Source organism: Gadus chalcogrammus, chromosome 11 (assembly GCF_026213295.1).
Source record: "Gadus chalcogrammus isolate NIFS_2021 chromosome 11, NIFS_Gcha_1.0, whole genome shotgun sequence".
In the NCBI taxonomy this organism is placed as follows: Eukaryota; Metazoa; Chordata; class Actinopteri; order Gadiformes; family Gadidae; genus Gadus; species Gadus chalcogrammus.
This window is the reverse complement of record NC_079422.1, coordinates 17,691,339-17,709,369: the sequence shown is the minus strand read 5'-3', so window position 1 is coordinate 17,709,369 and position 18,031 is coordinate 17,691,339. Positions and strand designations below refer to the sequence as shown.

At 46.8% G+C, this 18,031-nt stretch overlaps 1 protein-coding gene across 1 annotated transcript in view; it reads right to left on the bottom strand.

The window, feature by feature from the left end:
* cdkal1 (CDK5 regulatory subunit associated protein 1-like 1) overlaps nt 1-18,031 on the bottom strand; it is a 367,816-nt gene that overhangs the window by 224,538 nt on the left and 125,247 nt on the right. The window contains exon 10 of the mRNA XM_056602814.1: nt 7,052-7,197. Coding sequence (XP_056458789.1) covers nt 7,052-7,197 — 146 coding nt within the window. The remainder of the gene's footprint in view (nt 1-7,051; nt 7,198-18,031) is intronic.

Genomic DNA, 18,031 nt, shown 5'->3' with positions numbered 1-18,031 from the left:
GCCTGCGTCAGCAATGCCTTTGAATCATTAGGTGAACTCAGTACAAACGAAGGGTGAACAAGTGCACATTTAAATACGTTTATTCTTCATGTCAGGGCAGCAAGGCCTCTTAACACAATGTATTCTGGTGCAGTACTACAAACTACAACACAGAACTGTTTTTAATGAACTTTTAGATGTGGCCACAGAAATAAAAGAATCAGGAATAAAAAAAAATAACCAATGAGCATAATGCTTTAGTTTCCAGGAACTGCTTCAACATAATTATAATAGAAAGGCAGATTTTTTAGCTCGCTAGCCAAACACTGCACAATCCTCCTTATTTAAAAACAGGGGAGAGTGAGGCAAGTGAACGGCTGTCCTGGTTATCAGCATTATGCTGTGAAGGGTGGGTGTCTAGGGCATAGCCTGGGCATCAGAGGTCATGTTGGAAGGCCAAAGGTCACTGGAACGGTCAGCTGTTGGCGCCGCGTAAATCAATCACATGTTGAGCTAGCTACCACCACCAGCACCACCCACCCGCCTACCCTAGAGCATCCATCCAGCAGCTCAAATGCCAAAGTCCCTCAGGAGCACCACTGAAGACGGGGAGCAGCTGTCTGCATCGTGTGAATGCCGTTAAGCCGGCCCTGATGGGGTCTGTAATGCAAACAAACGAGAAGGGGGAACGGCAGAGGAACCGACCGTTCAACTACATGAAGCGGTAACACTGATTATGTGGTCCGAACGGGTGTGGATGTGTTATATTCTATATGTTTTATGAGGTTTTTCCCCCACACCCGTGGGATATATAACAGCTACAATCGAACAAACCCATTGAAAGGTTGAAACGTGATTAGTTGCCTCATCTGTATGGGTCATGCCCACGTGTACCAAGAGAGTGGATTTGAACAGTAAAGCTGATTATGTGGTCAGAATGTATTATTTGTGCTGATATTTTATAAGCGCAAGAAATGTGTGTGTGTGTTAGTCTCTCTCGGCGGAGTCTGAGAGGGAACAATTGTAGAGGAACTGTTTGGGGAAATCAGACCTGATTATTGCAGCAAAACCATCAACGAGCAGCTGGCAAATCCAGAGAGTCCTTCTTTTTTCTCTCGCTCTGTCTTGTTGCACTCTAATTTGACCCAACCGCCATGCCATACGTTAGCACGGCCTATAACAGCCTTATTCCAGCTAATAGGATTTCCTCCATACATCATTACATAAAGACTGAACTTCATAATATGAATTTAATTGATGAGAGATCAGAGAGAATTGTGCGATGCGAGAGAGAGTTGGTTGGAATGGAGCAAAAATTAACCGCTTTAATAAAACAATCATTTCACCAGACATAGGAATTATGTACGGCGGAGAACAATTCGTCCGTTCTGAGGGGAGGAAATTGGATAATTTGCCAATCAGACCCAAGTATGTTTTAATCCGCCATGCCTTTCAGCGTGTCCGCAGTGTTGGAACACAGTTCATATTGTCTCGTGACCGGGCCGACATGGCGCATGCTGAAGCATTGAAATTGACATACATGTTATACAATATAGTGTGTTAAAAACACCATCGGTTATGACCATATGACAAAAGGCCAGACTTTCTATATTTTCTCAAAAACTATCTATTTAACGTCCAACCCCACATAGACATCTTAGATATGGGTATTACTCCATGGCAAGACGCCAGAGCCTATTTAATATGCAACAAAATTAATGGAATAATAAAACACCAGTTCTTTTTGGAGAGACATAGCAAAGACCCATTTGTGCAATTCATTAATGGAGTGTAATTTGGATGCATTATCCCAAAGGCCATTACATACAGCGATTAAACTCCAGGAGGGAAAGAAAAAGTAACATCGCATCACCTTCAAGTATTTCCCAGATGGGGCCCAAAGACAATTATCCCGGCTTGGCTGTACAATCTATTCGCTTCTCTTCCATTATTAACGTCATCGTAGCCGTGGAAGCTTAGCCGTAGCATACGGGACACAGTGGTGTTAATACACCACATGTTTGGACTGCGCCTCTGCTTCAGACACAGCATGAGCCCTCATCAGCCATGGACTGGCCGTTCCACCCGCGTGGGATTCACTGAGACTGAACACATGAGCCGTAGCGGGGGGTTTAGCTGTGTGGGCGTACACACTGGTTTGCCGTGACCCCGACGCCAGCCTGTGTCGGTGAGCCTCTCGATGGACCTTCTCGAACAAAGGAACACAGGGCGACATAAGGAACAGGAGGTAGAGCAGGTTGGCTGGTAACCGGTAGGCTGTTATTTCTGTCAGATGCTTGCAGAGCTGAGTGCCCTTTTAATTGGTGCCCCATTTTTGATGAGCTAGAGAGCTAGGCAAACTTAACGTTTTTTTTTGTCCGAGGCTCACCCTTAATTCTTGCAGCATCACTGTCCAGCCTCATGCTAGTCATTTGGCCCTCATGCCACTAAATGTCCTTGTTTATTTTAAAGCACAGCGTTCTGTCACCGCCTCCATCCCCTAGACTAGGGGGGGGCGTAACAACACTGTGCGTTTATTCTACCGTAGAAAAAAACCTGACGGAAAAAGGTGACTTGTGGTCTAAAGTGGAACTATCTACTTCAACTCCAAAGAATAAAACAGCCGAAGCAGCTGCTGAAGTTCCGGCCTCAGAAGAAGTGAAAGCACAGTGTGGTTGAGGAAACATGTTGTGCTCTACACTGAAGCTCACCTGATAAGGAAGCCCTGAGGCATTTGACCGCTGGTGACCTTTGCAGCTGTCTTGGCATGCAGCCGTTTGGAGAAACGATAAAGTACATGTACCTTCCGGTGTGTGTGTGTCTGTGAGTGTGTATGTGTGTCTGCGCAAGTGTGCTTGCATGTGGCTGCGCAGGTGTGTGTGTGTGTGTGTGTGTGTGTGTGTGTGTGTGTGTGTGTATGTGTGTGTGTGTGTGTGTGTGTGTGTGTGTGTGGTGTGTGTGCGGAGCCAGGAATCCTTCAGAGCAAACAATGAGTTATATCGACAGACAAACAGGCGGCAAGTGATACCTATTAAACGCCTCCAGTCGGGTGATATTCTAACCTGATGGCTCTAGGTCTCTGTTGTCAGCAGAACGCACAACTCATCACAAAACCGCTCTGACCCGGGTCAGGTGAAGTTTACTTATGTAGGCCAAATTAGAAAAAAATGCCTACTTATGTAGGCTTTAGAAAAAAGGCCCCTCCTCTCGCACGCCCACGCCCACACACTCACACTCACACTCACACACACACACACACACACACACACACACACACACACAATCTTTCAATCAGAAACCGATGAAGAAGAAGAAGAAGAAAAAGAAGAAGAAGAAAACAAAGCAAATAGCCCCCTTATCGCGTTCCCATCGAGGTCCCCACCGTCTCACAGACTCCCCACATGGGTGAACCTCAGGGTTCCCTTCACACACCAGTGATGTTGTTAGGGTGTCTCGACACGGCGCCGCCTGTGTACACAACACGGGGGCCAATCGGCAAACAGCAATCCGTGACTCAGTGCTCTCATAGGCGAACCGCACGCAAACACTCAAAGCGAAAAAAACAACCAAAAACACTCCTCGCTTGTGTGTGTGTATTCTTTGGATATCATGGAATCAAACGAGAGGCAAGCAGATGATGGTATAGCCCGGAGCAGAGGAGGCCGACGGCGTGACTATAAACCTCGCTCTGATCCGCTGAGTCAGCGCAGTGTTTTGATGATTCAGCGCACGCAAGGAGTACCTGGGTAGAGAGGCAGTGGAGGGAGCTGGTATGTTTGTATGTGTTCCCACTTGCCGCTGTTATTGTGCTTCTGAACACTCGACTACAAAAGGTCCCCTTCATGGACCCTGTTTATACCTGGGACGAGTGTTTGTATGTTCTTCGCCGGATTTGTGGGATATGAGGGCGCAAACGTGCGCTAAAATGCCGGGTCTGAATGCCCCCCCCCCCATGACACATCTGTGATCAGATGTGTCAAACAGCATCAGGAGGTTGCCTGGGATGTTTCTACCGCGTAGAGCGCAAGTGTGAATGCATTGGACTTCCAGGGACACTTACGGAGCATTCTATTTACATTCCCAGGGGAAGGAAATGATTGAGGCTTTCTATTTAGACTTCAGAAATCAAACTAAGGGGAACTGTAGGGGTAAATGTTACAATTCCAACAATAGAAGCACACTCGCCTTGAGACCCACACTCCGTGTCTCCCTTAACTCTTTAATAGAAACAGAAACAGAAAGACAGGCAGGCAGACAGACAGGCAGACAGACAAAGCGTGTCGTGGCTTGCTCAGTGTGTGAGCGTGTGTTTGTGCACTTGTGCGTGCATGTGTGCGTGCGTATGCATGGGTATCGATTTCACGTATGGACAGAGTGTGTGGTACTGAAGAGCATCCGAGTGTGTAACTAAAGCCAACAACTCAGTGGCCACCCTGAGGTTGCCAAGAGGTTTAAGTAAACAAGATCTGATGGCGAGATAACTCGCTCTGTCTGTGTGTGTGTGTGTGTGTGTGAATGTGTGTGTGTGTGTGTGTGTGTGTGTGTGTGTGTGTGTGTGTGTGTGTGTGTGTGTGTGTGTGTGTGTGTGTGTGTGTGTGTGTGTGTGTGTGTGCGCAGGATTGTGTGTGCACGTGTGTGTGTGTGTGTGTGTGTGTGTGTGTGTGTGTGTGTGTGTGTGTGTGTGTGTGTGTGTGTGTGTGTGTGTGTGTGTGTGTGTGTGTGTGTGTGTGTGTGTGTGTGTGTGCGAGAGTGTGTGTGAGTATGTGTGTGCGTAAGCCTGTGTGCCTGGTCAGGTATCCCCCTGAATAAACAATGAGCTACATGGAGACACTTTTGCGGCAATTACCGCCCTTGTGCAGCGTGATTTTTCCAACACCAGAACGTCAGTTCACACTCCCAAAAGACAAAGTCCAGCTTCAAACACATTAGATGTGTCGGTCCCTTAGTACCTCTTTCAGTTAACAGAACTGTGAAAAAATTAATAAATATATATTAAAAAACAGCGCGTGTGTGGGCACAGACTAGCATATACCCTGATGGCCCTGCATCAGCGTCCGCTTCGGTAGTGACACCATCGCAGAGACGTGCATGTGATGTAATGGAGAAATAGAAAGAAAAAAAGAGCGAAAAGTGAGAACCAACATCAAACTATACTGACATATAGGGAACGATGAAATATTGATGAGGTTGACTTCAACAATTTGTCTGGTATAACCATGTAGATGATAAACCATAGCAGAAGATTTACTCTCGCTCAACACGCGCACACACACACACACACACACACACCAAATACAACATAAAAATGAACAGCACAATGTAAATTTGACTTGGATTCCTGGTGGTGTTGAATAAGCGAATGGAGCGAGGCCACAGTGCATGTTTGATCTCCCCTCTTTGTTGTGATCTGTTGAGCTGTGGGCCATAGCTCTTTGTTGCCGTCAGAGAACATCCACCGTCCTACAGCGATGCATGCTGTGGCCAAACACAGGTCAAGCATGTGACCGGATGAAAGGGTCATCACCTCAAGATTAAATATGCATGCAGAAAAGCTGGCCAATACGCCATGCCTCAAGTGTTCAAGTGTTGACCTACTTGTGAGAGCGCTGCAATGCTGTATCGATTTACCATTCATTATATATGCTTTGAAACAACAGACTTTGATAGTCGGTTGTGCTGCAAATGTTATTCTCTTATGTATACAGTTGAACCCTTAGTTCCCTGACCTGAATGACACGGGCATCTCGGAATGCCTGTATGGATTTTTAATCAAAGAAGATGATGATTAAACAGCGATTTTGTGTTTATGCAGTGACATCATTTTGATCCGCAATCTCCCATGCATTGTCGGACTTGAACTTGCGACATATGACATAACTGGTACACATTTCCTTCACACAGGCACACACACACACACAAACACACACACACACACACACACACACAACATATTTGAAAACGATAATCTCATCTCACGAAAAACCAACATTAATAACGAAAAAGTCGAACAACAAGATTAGGAGGGTCTATTATGACAGCAGGAAGCCAATCCTGTCAACATCTAACTGACCTGATATCATTTCAAGAGATAACATGGTATAATGTAGCATCAAAAGAGATATACAGTGGCCCAAGCCTTCACCAATCCTTTTCGCACGGAGCGATCACAAACCGCCAGTTCCATGACGGTTTATTTTCAATCAACTCAAAGCATAATCTGACAACATATTTCATCAGGAAGGGGATTGAGTAGATCCCCTGGCGTTTAATCCAGACGAATAATCAATTGGAAACAACAAAATCTGGTTTTGGGCTGCATGTGATAAGCAGTACAAACGAATGATTCACTCCACCTGAATGTGGTGACGCAGCACATCACAGCTTGTTGGAGAGAGGGTAGTTTACAGCAGGGACAGGAAGTAGTGCAGGTAGGCAGCGAGCGAGAGAGATTATAGAAAAACAGTCTAGAAAAGGAATCCAACACACAGAGAGCTGATCTTCTCAGAGTAAAGGGCTGATCATGGTCCCACCTTCACACAGCGCAAGGGGGTTACCGACCCCTTACGTCCTTGCAGACCCTCCTTGCGTCCACCGCAAGGGCCTGACGTGCGCCTCCCAAAAATGTTAACCTTCCGTCGAGGCGACGCAGCAGCAGGGGCTGTAATCGATCCACTCATGAAAACCCGACGCAGAACCATAAAGGTTCACGACTGCGTCAAAGCGTCTGCGTCGAAGCGTCTGCGTGGTCATTGCGTTGTGTGAACGTGGGACCATAATCAGCCCTTAAGGCTTTCCGACACCCCCCGACCCCGGTCTGGCGGGCGATTATTTTTTTTCCCAAATAGGTTTACATTTTCTCACCTGTGATTGGTCAGAATGGCTCTCCTCCGATTGGTTGTGGTTAAGGTTTGGGTAAGGGTTAACCCTAACCATAACCCTAGCCCTAACCATAAACTCCCGCAAACAGCCAAGACTTTTCAAAAAACTATCTAAAGGAGAGCCCTTCTTACCAATCACAGGCGAGAATAGGTACCTGTTTGGGCAAAAATATTTTGCGGCCTGGTGGACCCACCTTTCCTTCAGGAAGTCCACCACGGTCCTGAAGTCGGCGGCACAGTACTCCCGCTTCATGTCCATCAGCACGCTGTCTGACGCCGACTGGACGGGCACGTGCAGGAAGGCGTAGACCCGTGGGTGGTTCAGCACCTTCGCCATCTCCTGAACGGGGAAACACACAGAACAGGTCAGCTGTGTGGGGGGAGGGTGTGTGTGTGTGTGCGCGTGTGTGTAGGTATGTTTGTGTGTGTGTGTGTGTGTGTGTGTGTGTGTGTGTGTGTGTGTGTGTGTGTGTGTGTGTGTGTGTGTGTGTGTGTGTGTGTGTGTGTGTGTGTGTGTGTGTGTGTGATTGAGTGACACAGAGAGTGAGACAGAGAGGGATGTGAGAGACAGAGAGAGAGGGAGAGAGATTGTGTTGGTGAGTGAGTGAGAGACACAGAGAAAGTGAGACAGAGAGAGAGAGTTTGTTTGAGTGAGTGAGTGAGTGAGTGAGTGAGTGAGTGAGTGAGAGAGTGTTTCATTGTGTGAGTGACTGATCGATTGAGCAAGAGACAGCGAGAGACTGCTTGTCTGTGTAGTAAAACTGAAGTTCAAGCAGTCTTGAACACGATGCACTGCAGCTGTGTACGGACGCAGGCTCTTGGTAGGATCGGGATCAAACCCCCGCAAGGACACTGGATGTCCATTCGGCGGCAAAGCTTATAAAATAAAGTACAAGAGAGTGCACTATTTAAATAATTCAGAGAAAAATAAAAAGCGGATAAAAAACAAACGCATTAAACATTGAAGAACAAAAACAACAGTAACCAAGGACCCAGCAGATGTTGCGAGTTCCTCAAGAGAGAGACAAACAGACACATATTAGAAATAAAAAGGATCCCCTTGATGAAAGTGGAGAAGAAACAGGCAAAGAAAGAGACATGGCTTTTTAACGCACCAAACCAATTGAACTATTTAGCACGGCCACCCTTTCTTTCCCTGTTGATCAATGACAAAAACAAAAATGTCCCTCTCCTGCGATATCACCCCATAAACTATTCCAAGCACTTTCCAGTCCGTTTAATAAAACGAATAAACAGAAGAAAAACAAAAATCTCATCCCATCAAATTGGAGGTCCCAGGTTGGAGCACATTTAAATTCATGGATTCTCCTCCCGGGGGACGATGTTAGGCATGAGGCGTAGAAATGATATTCATAGTGTTGTGGCTTTGTGGCGGTCGCCGTTCACCAAAGGGCTTCACCTCATACGTTGTACCCCAGAAAAAACTCCCCCCTCCCAGACGACACCTGGGGACTCGCCTCCAGCTGTTGGGAGGAGCTGGACACATCTGACTGGATGGAAGGATGGACCCTCAAACCCCTCTGCCCTAGCTCCCCCTCCATTTCTTTGAAGCGTCCTTCTCAGTGCTCAGTCTTGACCTCGCTCATGCTCTCATAGCGCCAGCGTCGCTTCCTCCTTTATAGTCCTCGCTCCCGATCGTCGTACGACCTCCCTCTTCCTCCGTCTCCGTTTCAAGGCAACACGTGGATCGGGGGGTTGCCGTGGTGACATGTGCGATGCATGGCAATAGAAGAACAGAGAGAGAGGGTGGGGGGGGGGTTTAAAGAGGCGGACCGCAAGCCAGAGGGATAGAAAAAAAGAGAGAGCGAGAGAAAATAACTTCACCGTTGAGGGGACACAATAAAGAAACTGATACAAGAGTAGAAGGATAGAGCGCAGCTCTCTGAAACTCAGTTGGATAAACCCTGCAGGCTTCGACAAGAGTTCACGCCACGCAATGAATTATCACAACATCAAGCGACACGAACAGACTGGGTAATCCTTTTCCCCACTAATTTTGAGGTGATACAAGTATTATGGAAGAAAAGGTCTCTTAGTCAAACCTGTTTTGGGAGCTCACCTTGAGTTCCCTCCCAGAAGTGGGAACGTGTATTTCTTGAGGAGGGGAGACGTATTTGTGTTCTGGCACTATTGCAGTTCCAGCGCTATAACAGTTCCAGCGCTGGTGGCGGTTTATACTATTCTGGTTCAGAAGCAAGACTCCTCCACTACTCTGCTATCTTTATAACCGCATTTAAACCCTAGGTGAATGTTAACCCCGAAACGATTTCCCTCCCACATCAAGGCATTACAACCGGTGCAGATATGTTCTGTACGTCGGGGCTTCAAAGCAAATCGGTAATCTGTGAGTGCAAGCCAACTCGCGAGATCTGCTTTGCTGACAGACTGGCTGGCTGGACATGGGGGTGCATCACCAGCAGTTAACCGCAACATCAACTCACACCATAGGCATCGAACGTCCCCGTACCAGCATTACAACATATGATAAACGCTGTGTACCACCACTTCCATCCAACAAACAGGCCATTAGGCTAAGCTTGTCCGATTCAAACAATGGTTTAACGGCTGGGGCTGATGGTAGCAAAGGCCTGTGTCTAGTCTACCAGTCTCCCCTCCCTGTAGTCTGTTCGCCCTGTCTCTGTCTTTTCTATATCCAGCTCCCTCCGGAGACCGTCTCTACAAACATGCCCTAAGGCCTACAAGCCCACTTTTCTCAAAACAATGAGTGTCTGTGCGAGTGAAAGGTGCATAGCCCGAGAGCTATTTGACTAAGTTGCTTGAAAAGTGATGGCTGGTTGGAATATTCTTATTTTTTATAAATATTTGGAGAGCACAATTGATTGACATTTAAACCGTTTTTCCTCAGTTCAGAAGTGCGTGGCTAGTCAATTCATGTCTAAATACATGTTAAACGTAGCTCATCAGTTAACAAACAAAGGTGCATAGACGACTTGCATGACTCCCTGACCCCTTAGGCGCTTTACAATAAAAATGAATGACAAAGAAGCGTTGGACTAACAGACAACGGTGAAACTGTTGTCGAATTGCTGACTCTCAGGCAACCCAGACAGCTCATCTTGGGTCTGAGGGTGGTTGGTTCAATCCCTCACCGGGACTTCTCTAACTCCTGAGCTACACGGTGACTATTACATTGGAGCTCCCAGCTAGCCGGAGTCTGACCGACCGCTGGACCGCTGCATTGTTCACAACTGTTGACGGCAGCATTATGAATATGTTCGTACAGGCATTGGGACTAATCTGTCTCCTGATGGAAAGCCTCTTCACCTCACACGTCTTGTTCCTACATCTAACCCGTCCTGTTCCTGATGTTCTGTATCCGGCTGTGTCACAGAGAAAGGCTCCCTAAGGTAATTTCAGCCCAGCATCCGTTTTTTTACCCCCCTAATAGATGGAACTTGCTAAGCGCACACGCACGCACGCAGATTTGAAAACGGCTAAAATGAATTCATATTATACAACTGATAACATATTATTCTCAATGAGAATGCATTAATAAAATGACCTGGGGGACGCAGAGATTAAATGAGGGAAAGGGAGAGAGCGGGAAACGGAGAGACAGAGGGGGGGAGAGACGCAGAGACTACAGATGTCAGATTTATTCTGTTAGCGATCATCAAACGTCTATCATTGCCATGCTAATCACCACTGAGGGGGGAGGAGGGTAGGGTCTTGCGGGGAGATGGAAAGAAAAAATTTGAAGAAATGATTTAATGATTTCCTGGAAGAATATGCTGATTACAGGCCGTCTTCTCAATTAAAATCTATTGTAGGGTACTTCCTCAAGTTCATTTAAATTCACACTCTCACTCACTCATTCAAAGACATGCATGCGTGCACACACACACACGCACACACATCGAGCTCAATCGCAGCACTGCAGGGGGCTGACCAATGGAAGCTCCAAATTAGAAAGAATTAATTTGGTTGGCGAATAGAGCCTGATTGGTAAAATATATAACGTCACCCTGTGTGTGTGTGTGTGTGTGTGTGTGTGTGTGTGTGTGTGTGTGTGTGTGTGTGTGTGTGTGTGTGTGTGTGTGTGTGTGTGTGTGTGTGTGTGTGTGTGTGTGTGTGTGTGTGTGTGTGTGTGTGTGTGTGTGTGTGTGTGAGAGAGTGTGTGCTTGTCTGCTTCTGTACTGTCCATGAGTCCCCGATACATCCGGAGACATGAAAAGGCTCTAGCGGGAACAAGTTATGTTCATGACCATATCACAAGTCATTCAAGATGGAGGGATTCAAGTAAAGAGAGAAATTACACACAGAGGAAGACTTAGCAGTACAGACAATCATACACCGAAGCCACTAACTGAAATTGTCTTCATATTCTTATTTGATACTCAATTTCTCTGCTTTCTTTTTTTCTTTTCATAGTTTAATATCGATACAGACTAATGACTGCACCTCAACTTACGTTTTGTTCTTCCCTAGATCGTTCCCCATTTTTTTGGAATGTCAGTTGGCCTTCTGTTGACAGAAGCTACACTGTTCTTCGAAAAGGGCATCAGATGACAAATCTAGAGTACACAACTTACTTACACTTGAGTAAAGGACACATCTCTGAGTGGTCGTCCCTTGTTTCCCCATCAGGAACACACCAACGCAAACACAGGGCCGTTCCCAGGGCTCACAACACAGTACGACAGCGCATCGGGCCCATGGAGAAACACTTTCCCCTCTCACCCGGATGTTGGGTCCTCACCCTGACACGCCTGACAGTGAGAGGTCACCGCGCACGAGACATCCCTCCAACGGGAACACCGCAACGTCCCCTCCGTGGAAATAGGCAAAACCTAGGTGTTTATCCCATTACTCCGACATGCGTTTGCTCCTGAGCGGAGTCCGTGACTAGATTATCTCCGACGGGGGGGGGGGGCTTCGCTGCTCATTAGGCGCTCGTCATCTACATCGGTCCGTCAGTACAATGCACGGACCCCGGTGCCCAACCGGCACTTTGAATGCCGGCCGGAACAGGGGGGAGAATGAAGGGCCTGTTATTGCATTTGGTCCTCATCTCATTAGATCCTCTCTCATCTCATGACAATGATAACTCCCCAGTGACCGCAATCATGCGTCTGAGAGCTCACGTTTCACACCCTGTGTCTGTGTGTGTGTGTGTGTGTGTGTGTGTGTGTGTGTGTGTGTGTGTGTGTGTGTGTGTCTTTTGGTGTGTGTCGGTGTGTCATTGTGTGTGTGTGTCATTTGGTGTGTGTGTGTGTGTGTGTGTGTGTGTGTGTGTGTGTGTGTGTGTGTGTGTGTGTCATTTGGTGTGTGTGCTTGTATTTTGGTGTGTGTTGGTGTGTCAGTATGCGCGTCGGTGTGTGTGTGTGTGTGTTTGTGTGACTCGTTTTGTGTGTGTGTGTGTGCGTGTGTGACTCGTTTTGTGTGTGTGCGTGTGTGTGTGGCGGCGTGGGTGTGACTCGTTTTGTGTATGTGACTCGTTTTGTGTGTGTGTGTGTGTGTGTGTGTGTGTGTGTGTGTGTCGGTGTGTGTGTGTGTGTCTCGTTTTGTGTGAGAGTGTGTGTGTGTGTGTGTGTGTGTGTGTGTGTGTGTGTGTGTGTGTGTGTGTGTGTGTGTGTGTGTGTGTGTGTGTGTGTGTGTGTGTGTGTGTGTGTGTGTGTGTGGTTCTAAACAGATGGCCCTGTTAGTTTGAGTGGTGGAGCTCTGCCGTCGGTCGCGTGGGGATTCCTCGGTAGGTGGAAGGACGCCCTTCGGTTCACAAAGGGCCATTTATCATGCACGCCTGTCAGGGCGCATCACCGCCTCTAATCACTCCACACCGACGCCCACCGCTGGGCACCCGGAACACATCCCCCCGTCAAGAGCCCCCCGCTGGACTGGCTGGGCCCTGGCGCGAGACCACCGGCACTACGGGAGGATAACCAGGGAGATACTAGGAGAGTCTTCTCTCTAGTCACGTTTCTATCTGTAACACTGTGGTGGAGCAAGTAACAGGGAGACACTAGTCTCTCTCTTTCTCTCTCCCTGCCCCCCCCCCCCCCCCTCCCGCCCCCCTCTCTCTCTCTATATCTCTCTCCGTCCCTCTCTCTCCATCTCTCACAGTGGATCTTATAGTCATTTTACACCATCTTTGATAAACAATCTGTAAAATAAATGTTTCATTAATTATTATTTGCAGTTCCACGTAGTATCAAACAAACATGGTTTGCTTGCTCAGTTACTCATGACGCTGAAGCAATGCAGCTATTAATTGATAATAATTTAAGTCATTTACCAAGCTGCCAGCATGCAAATTGTTGGTTTATTTTCTCAGTCTCCGAAAACAAACACTTTAGTGTACATTGAACGCTCAACAGAAAACGGGAGCACATTTAATTAAGAAATCACTCTGTGCTCTGAGAACTTGTGATACAGGCTTGGAATTTGATCGTGGAAGGGACATAAGAGAGTTCTGTTTTCCATTGCCAATGACACGTTGACCCCACTCAAATCTGGAAGTAAGCAATGTCTGATTGTTCCACATTGTGCACATCCAACTCCGACCCTCCTGATTCAAGCACACCATGCCCCATGTATTTTGAAGAAAAACTCAAAATTAAAAGCAATGATTAGTAAAATAAATACAAAATGTGTGCTGATTGTGTGATGCCGGACAGTTCTCCCGATCTGCGTCACATAACCATAATTTAATGACACGATTAAATTCCTTTCAATTCCCGCAGCTATCGTAGACGTGTGTTTTTCAGTTTGCACCACGTGCATGATTAGATGCTCCGACAATAATATGTTTTCGGCGATTTTCTCAATCTTTAATTACGTCACTCCGTAAGTGTCCACCAAATTAATCCAAGCAGAAAAACAAGTACACACGTACGTGGGTGGGGAGGGTTGGGGGTCCGGGTATGTCGAGGTGTGTAAATTACCCTCGGGATCAGCGGCAATCTGTCTTTGACGCAATAAAGATGGAAACTCGATACCGACGCCGACACTGGACGCGGTGGTCACTGTGGGGGGCGGGCAGTGAAACTTAGTCTCCCTATGCAGCCACCCCCCCCCCCCCCCCCCAGCTCCCCTCCCTCCTACCTCCCCCCATCCATACCCCTCACAGCTGTGTGTGTGTGTCTCCCTGGTTCCCTGCCTCCACACTCTCTCTCTATACGTACCCCCCCTTTCATCTGGGGAGGACGGGCGGGGAAACATGGTAGAATGAAAGAAGAGGGGGGGGGGAAAATAAGGCAGGCGCGTTAACTGGCTTAACTCAATAAGATCTGATACCTTCCACCGCGGATCAGATAGCACTAAGGCAAATATGGAAGCGTGGGAGGGGAGAGAGAGAGAGAGAGAGAGAGAGAGAGAGAGAGAGAGAGAGAGAGAGAGAGAGAGAGAGAGAGAGAGAGAGAGAGAGAGAGAGAGAGAGAGAGAGAGAGAGAGAGAGAGAGAGAATTGATTTCACTGCGAGCATGCTATATGGGGTCTATTTTTCATCTCAGTTCTCAATCTTACTTCCACGAGGAGGCAAAAAGCTGGGGCGTCATGCTTGTGGGACATTGTGAATTGTCGCTCGCCTACGCTACACACAAACACACACCAATAATATCTTATTTCAGAGAGGAAAACCTGTCCACTTTATCCCTTCCCTCACATATCTGTTCTGCAGGTGCCGAAGTCCTGGGGGAGACAGGATGAAAATCAAGTTCTCAGTCACTCTCTCCATCTTCATGTCACTTCTGTGTGTGTGTGTGTGTGTGTGTGTTTTGGTCTGTGTGTGTGTGTATGTTTGTGTTCGTGTCCCATGTGAGCATGGCGTTCCAGACTGTGATCAGGTCAACACGAGGTGAAGGAAATAAATAAAGTAGAGGGACAGAGTAAACACATTGAGAATAACAAAACATGAAGCAACAAGGAGAAACTCAACTCCATACAGAAATCCCCCTACGTCGATCTGACGCACGGACGATTTGACCCCTGTTTGTTTGACGCAGTCGGCTTCGATTTATGAACCCCCAAAACAGTAAGTGACGAGAACGCTGAGACACAGCAGAATCGGGGAAGTCTAGATCAACATCACGGATTCAACAGAAAGAGTCGGTTACCGGGAAGACTCGGGGAAGAGGCAGCGATTGTGCAACACGCGATGACATGGATTCCGTGCACGTCATTAACATGAGGCTGACACTTGTTATGGTAGAGGACATGTTTGGAATAATCCAAGGTCACCGCGATGCAGGGGTGACTGCCTGAGGACAGGCCGATGATTACACTAAGTGAATGTCCATCAACCGCTTGTTTTTAATGGCTTTGCCTGAAGTTTTCTTTTCGGGGGTTAAATGACAGATTCATGCTAATGATTCAGCAAATTAATGTTGATTTCGCGTCCTGTCCTGATGCGGGAGTGGAGGGGTGCGTGGGAAGGCTCATGGGAAATCCGTTGAATTTGCGTCTAGCGACTTGTCAATGGGTTCAAAAGGGGATTTTTTTAAACGAAGGGGTGTTTCCTCGGCTTATCCAATGTGTGTTTAGTTTCTCTTGTGCTAGTTGGTAGGAAAACCGTGTTTAAAACCTGTTGACTTCAGAGAGACCAGTAGAAATTCCATGTGCAATATTAATCCGTTTCTTAGAGTACTTAACTCTGATGAATAATCAAAGAGACAATAGGTTGGCTCACAGTTAAACCAACTCACGTACACACACACACACACACACACACACACACACACACACACACACACTAATCAGACACCTGAGAGTGTATCCTGAGAGAAAGGGGAGGATGTGCCGGCATAAACGCACTATGACTCTCTCTCTCTCTCTCTCTCACTGCACAATCAAACACGTGCACAACACAGACTGTCTTTACATTACACGCAGCTTTTCCCCAGAGTTTTAATAAAGCAAGCGCCTTTACTGTTGTTGCCTGGGTAATCCAGGGTTAAGTGAGTTTCACGTCTTAAAACACACCAGCACACACACACACACAACCTACACTGAGGGACATGAATTCCCAGGGATGCCGTTTTTACCCCTTTCTTCTTCCCAACCCCTCAGGGTGCAGTCGGTTTCACCCAGGGCTGAGCCAGGGATCGTGTTGCCCAATAAGGTGCATATATGATCAAACTAACTAAGTCTATTGCAGCCTGCCTGAGCTCAGGGACAGAACAAATCGGGCGTCCCTTTAGTGCTGGGAACATGTCCCTGTGTGACATCACATATCACACCAGTGACCAGTGAGGACCACTCACTCACCAGTGAACTTAAAACCGAACCCGTATAAACCTTTGCTTGGCCCCCATCGCAACTCATTCCAGGATTTTTAGTATTTTTTGGTAGATTTTTGTATGTTGCCGTTTGTTTTAATAGATTCCTTGTTTTGACGGTGTCTAAAGATGCTTTTTAGTCAAAGCTTTGGATAGACTACAAAGACATGTGAAACTGAACACGATGCCATGTCTATATAAAGCCCAGTATCTGCTAAAGCCCTCTCACGAATATGGTTCCCAAGATAGCAACGAGTGCATTTCAAACGCGGTGCGGAAACACAAACAATGCGGATATATTGTGATGCGTTTTTTACATAACAAATCTTCAACGGCATCCCTGTTCGCCGTTGCTCATTTTAGTGCACTTTTAATCATATTCAACACTGTAGTTGGACATCGTATATCTTCCAAAAGATGTGTCATTTCATAAAGGTTACATCAGAAGAGATCATTCAGAATCGTAAAGTCGTGATTCGTAATGTGTCACCATCAGTAGTTAAGTGTGTGTCTGTGCGTGCGTGAGTGTGTTTGTGTGTGCATGAGTGCGTGTGTCTATGTCTGTGTGTGAGTGTCTGCTTGTGTCTATGTATGTGTCTGTGTGTGTGTGTGTGTGTCTGTGTGTGTGTCTGTGCGTGTGTGTGTGTGTTAGTGTCACACCGTTCTACATTAAACCCACTAATGGGAGGGAGACTCCCCGGGGAGTGATTAAGATGGAGAACGGCCTGATGAAGGTGTGTCCCTGTTTCTGTTTGTGCCAGACACAAACGGCCAGCACAGAAACATGGCAGAAAAAGGATGGCCAGAAGGAAATGGAGGAGGAATAGAGCTGATGAAACAAGGAGAAGTATTTGTTTCATACTTGTTAGAAGTACTTTCATACTTCTAGTGCCTACTGCAATCAAACCATTCAGCACAACGCTAGATGTGAATGTCCATGCCTAATATGATAAAATTGCCCCTTAAGGCAAGCATGATCAATTAAGGGAGAAATTAAGTGGTGTATTGTGAAAATGTTAATGGTACTTTTCTGTCAAGGGGGCATTTCCTGTATTATTTAATCCGTTCATATAGAACCCCAGATACAGTGTGTGTATGATAGAGACAGAGCCACACATACACACAGATAGAGACACAGACGGAGAGAGAGAGAGAGAGAGAGAGAGAGAGAGAGAGAGAGAGAGAGAGAGAGAGAGAGAGAGAGAGAGAGAGAGAGAGAGAGAGAGAGAGAGAGACAAGAGCGAGAGCATGTGTGTGTGTATGTGTGTAAAGAGGACACTAGTGCAGTATATTTTACAGTTGGCTCCTATTACATCCATCTTGGCCTGACTCAAAGGTTAGAAAAGAGGGAAGTTGGTTTCACACCTCATTTACTAAGTCTGCATATGGGAGCGAGACAATGAGAGACCCACACAGGCACACACGCACACACACCGGGTATACACTATAGACAACATCCCCAGCCCACCCAGACGCCTGTGCGCAAGAGCATGCACGCACAGAAAGCCACAGGCGCAGTGTTAGAAGCACAAAGATGAAAAAGAGGTCCCATTAAGTCAACCATCAGTATTTTGATTGGAACAATGCCGATACTTGAAAGTTGCTTCCCATCCCAAGATGACAGCAAATTGCCTCATCTGAAGCGGCAAGTGTGCACAGGCACGTCCATTACTTTGTTCACAACCTTCGCATCAAAGCACCTTCCAAACTTACACAGTAGTTAACGCTAACAGTACAACCAGGGAAAAGCCTTAGAACAAAGTTCAAAAATGGGTCAAAGATGAAGAATTAAATATTGCGATTGCTCTTGTGAAACTGTTTGGGCTCGGCGAAATAGGATTTATTCAATTGGATGCTTGACACAAAGACACTGTTCCAATGTGTAGTGTGGTTCTCTTATGGATGGTACAACTGCAGGAC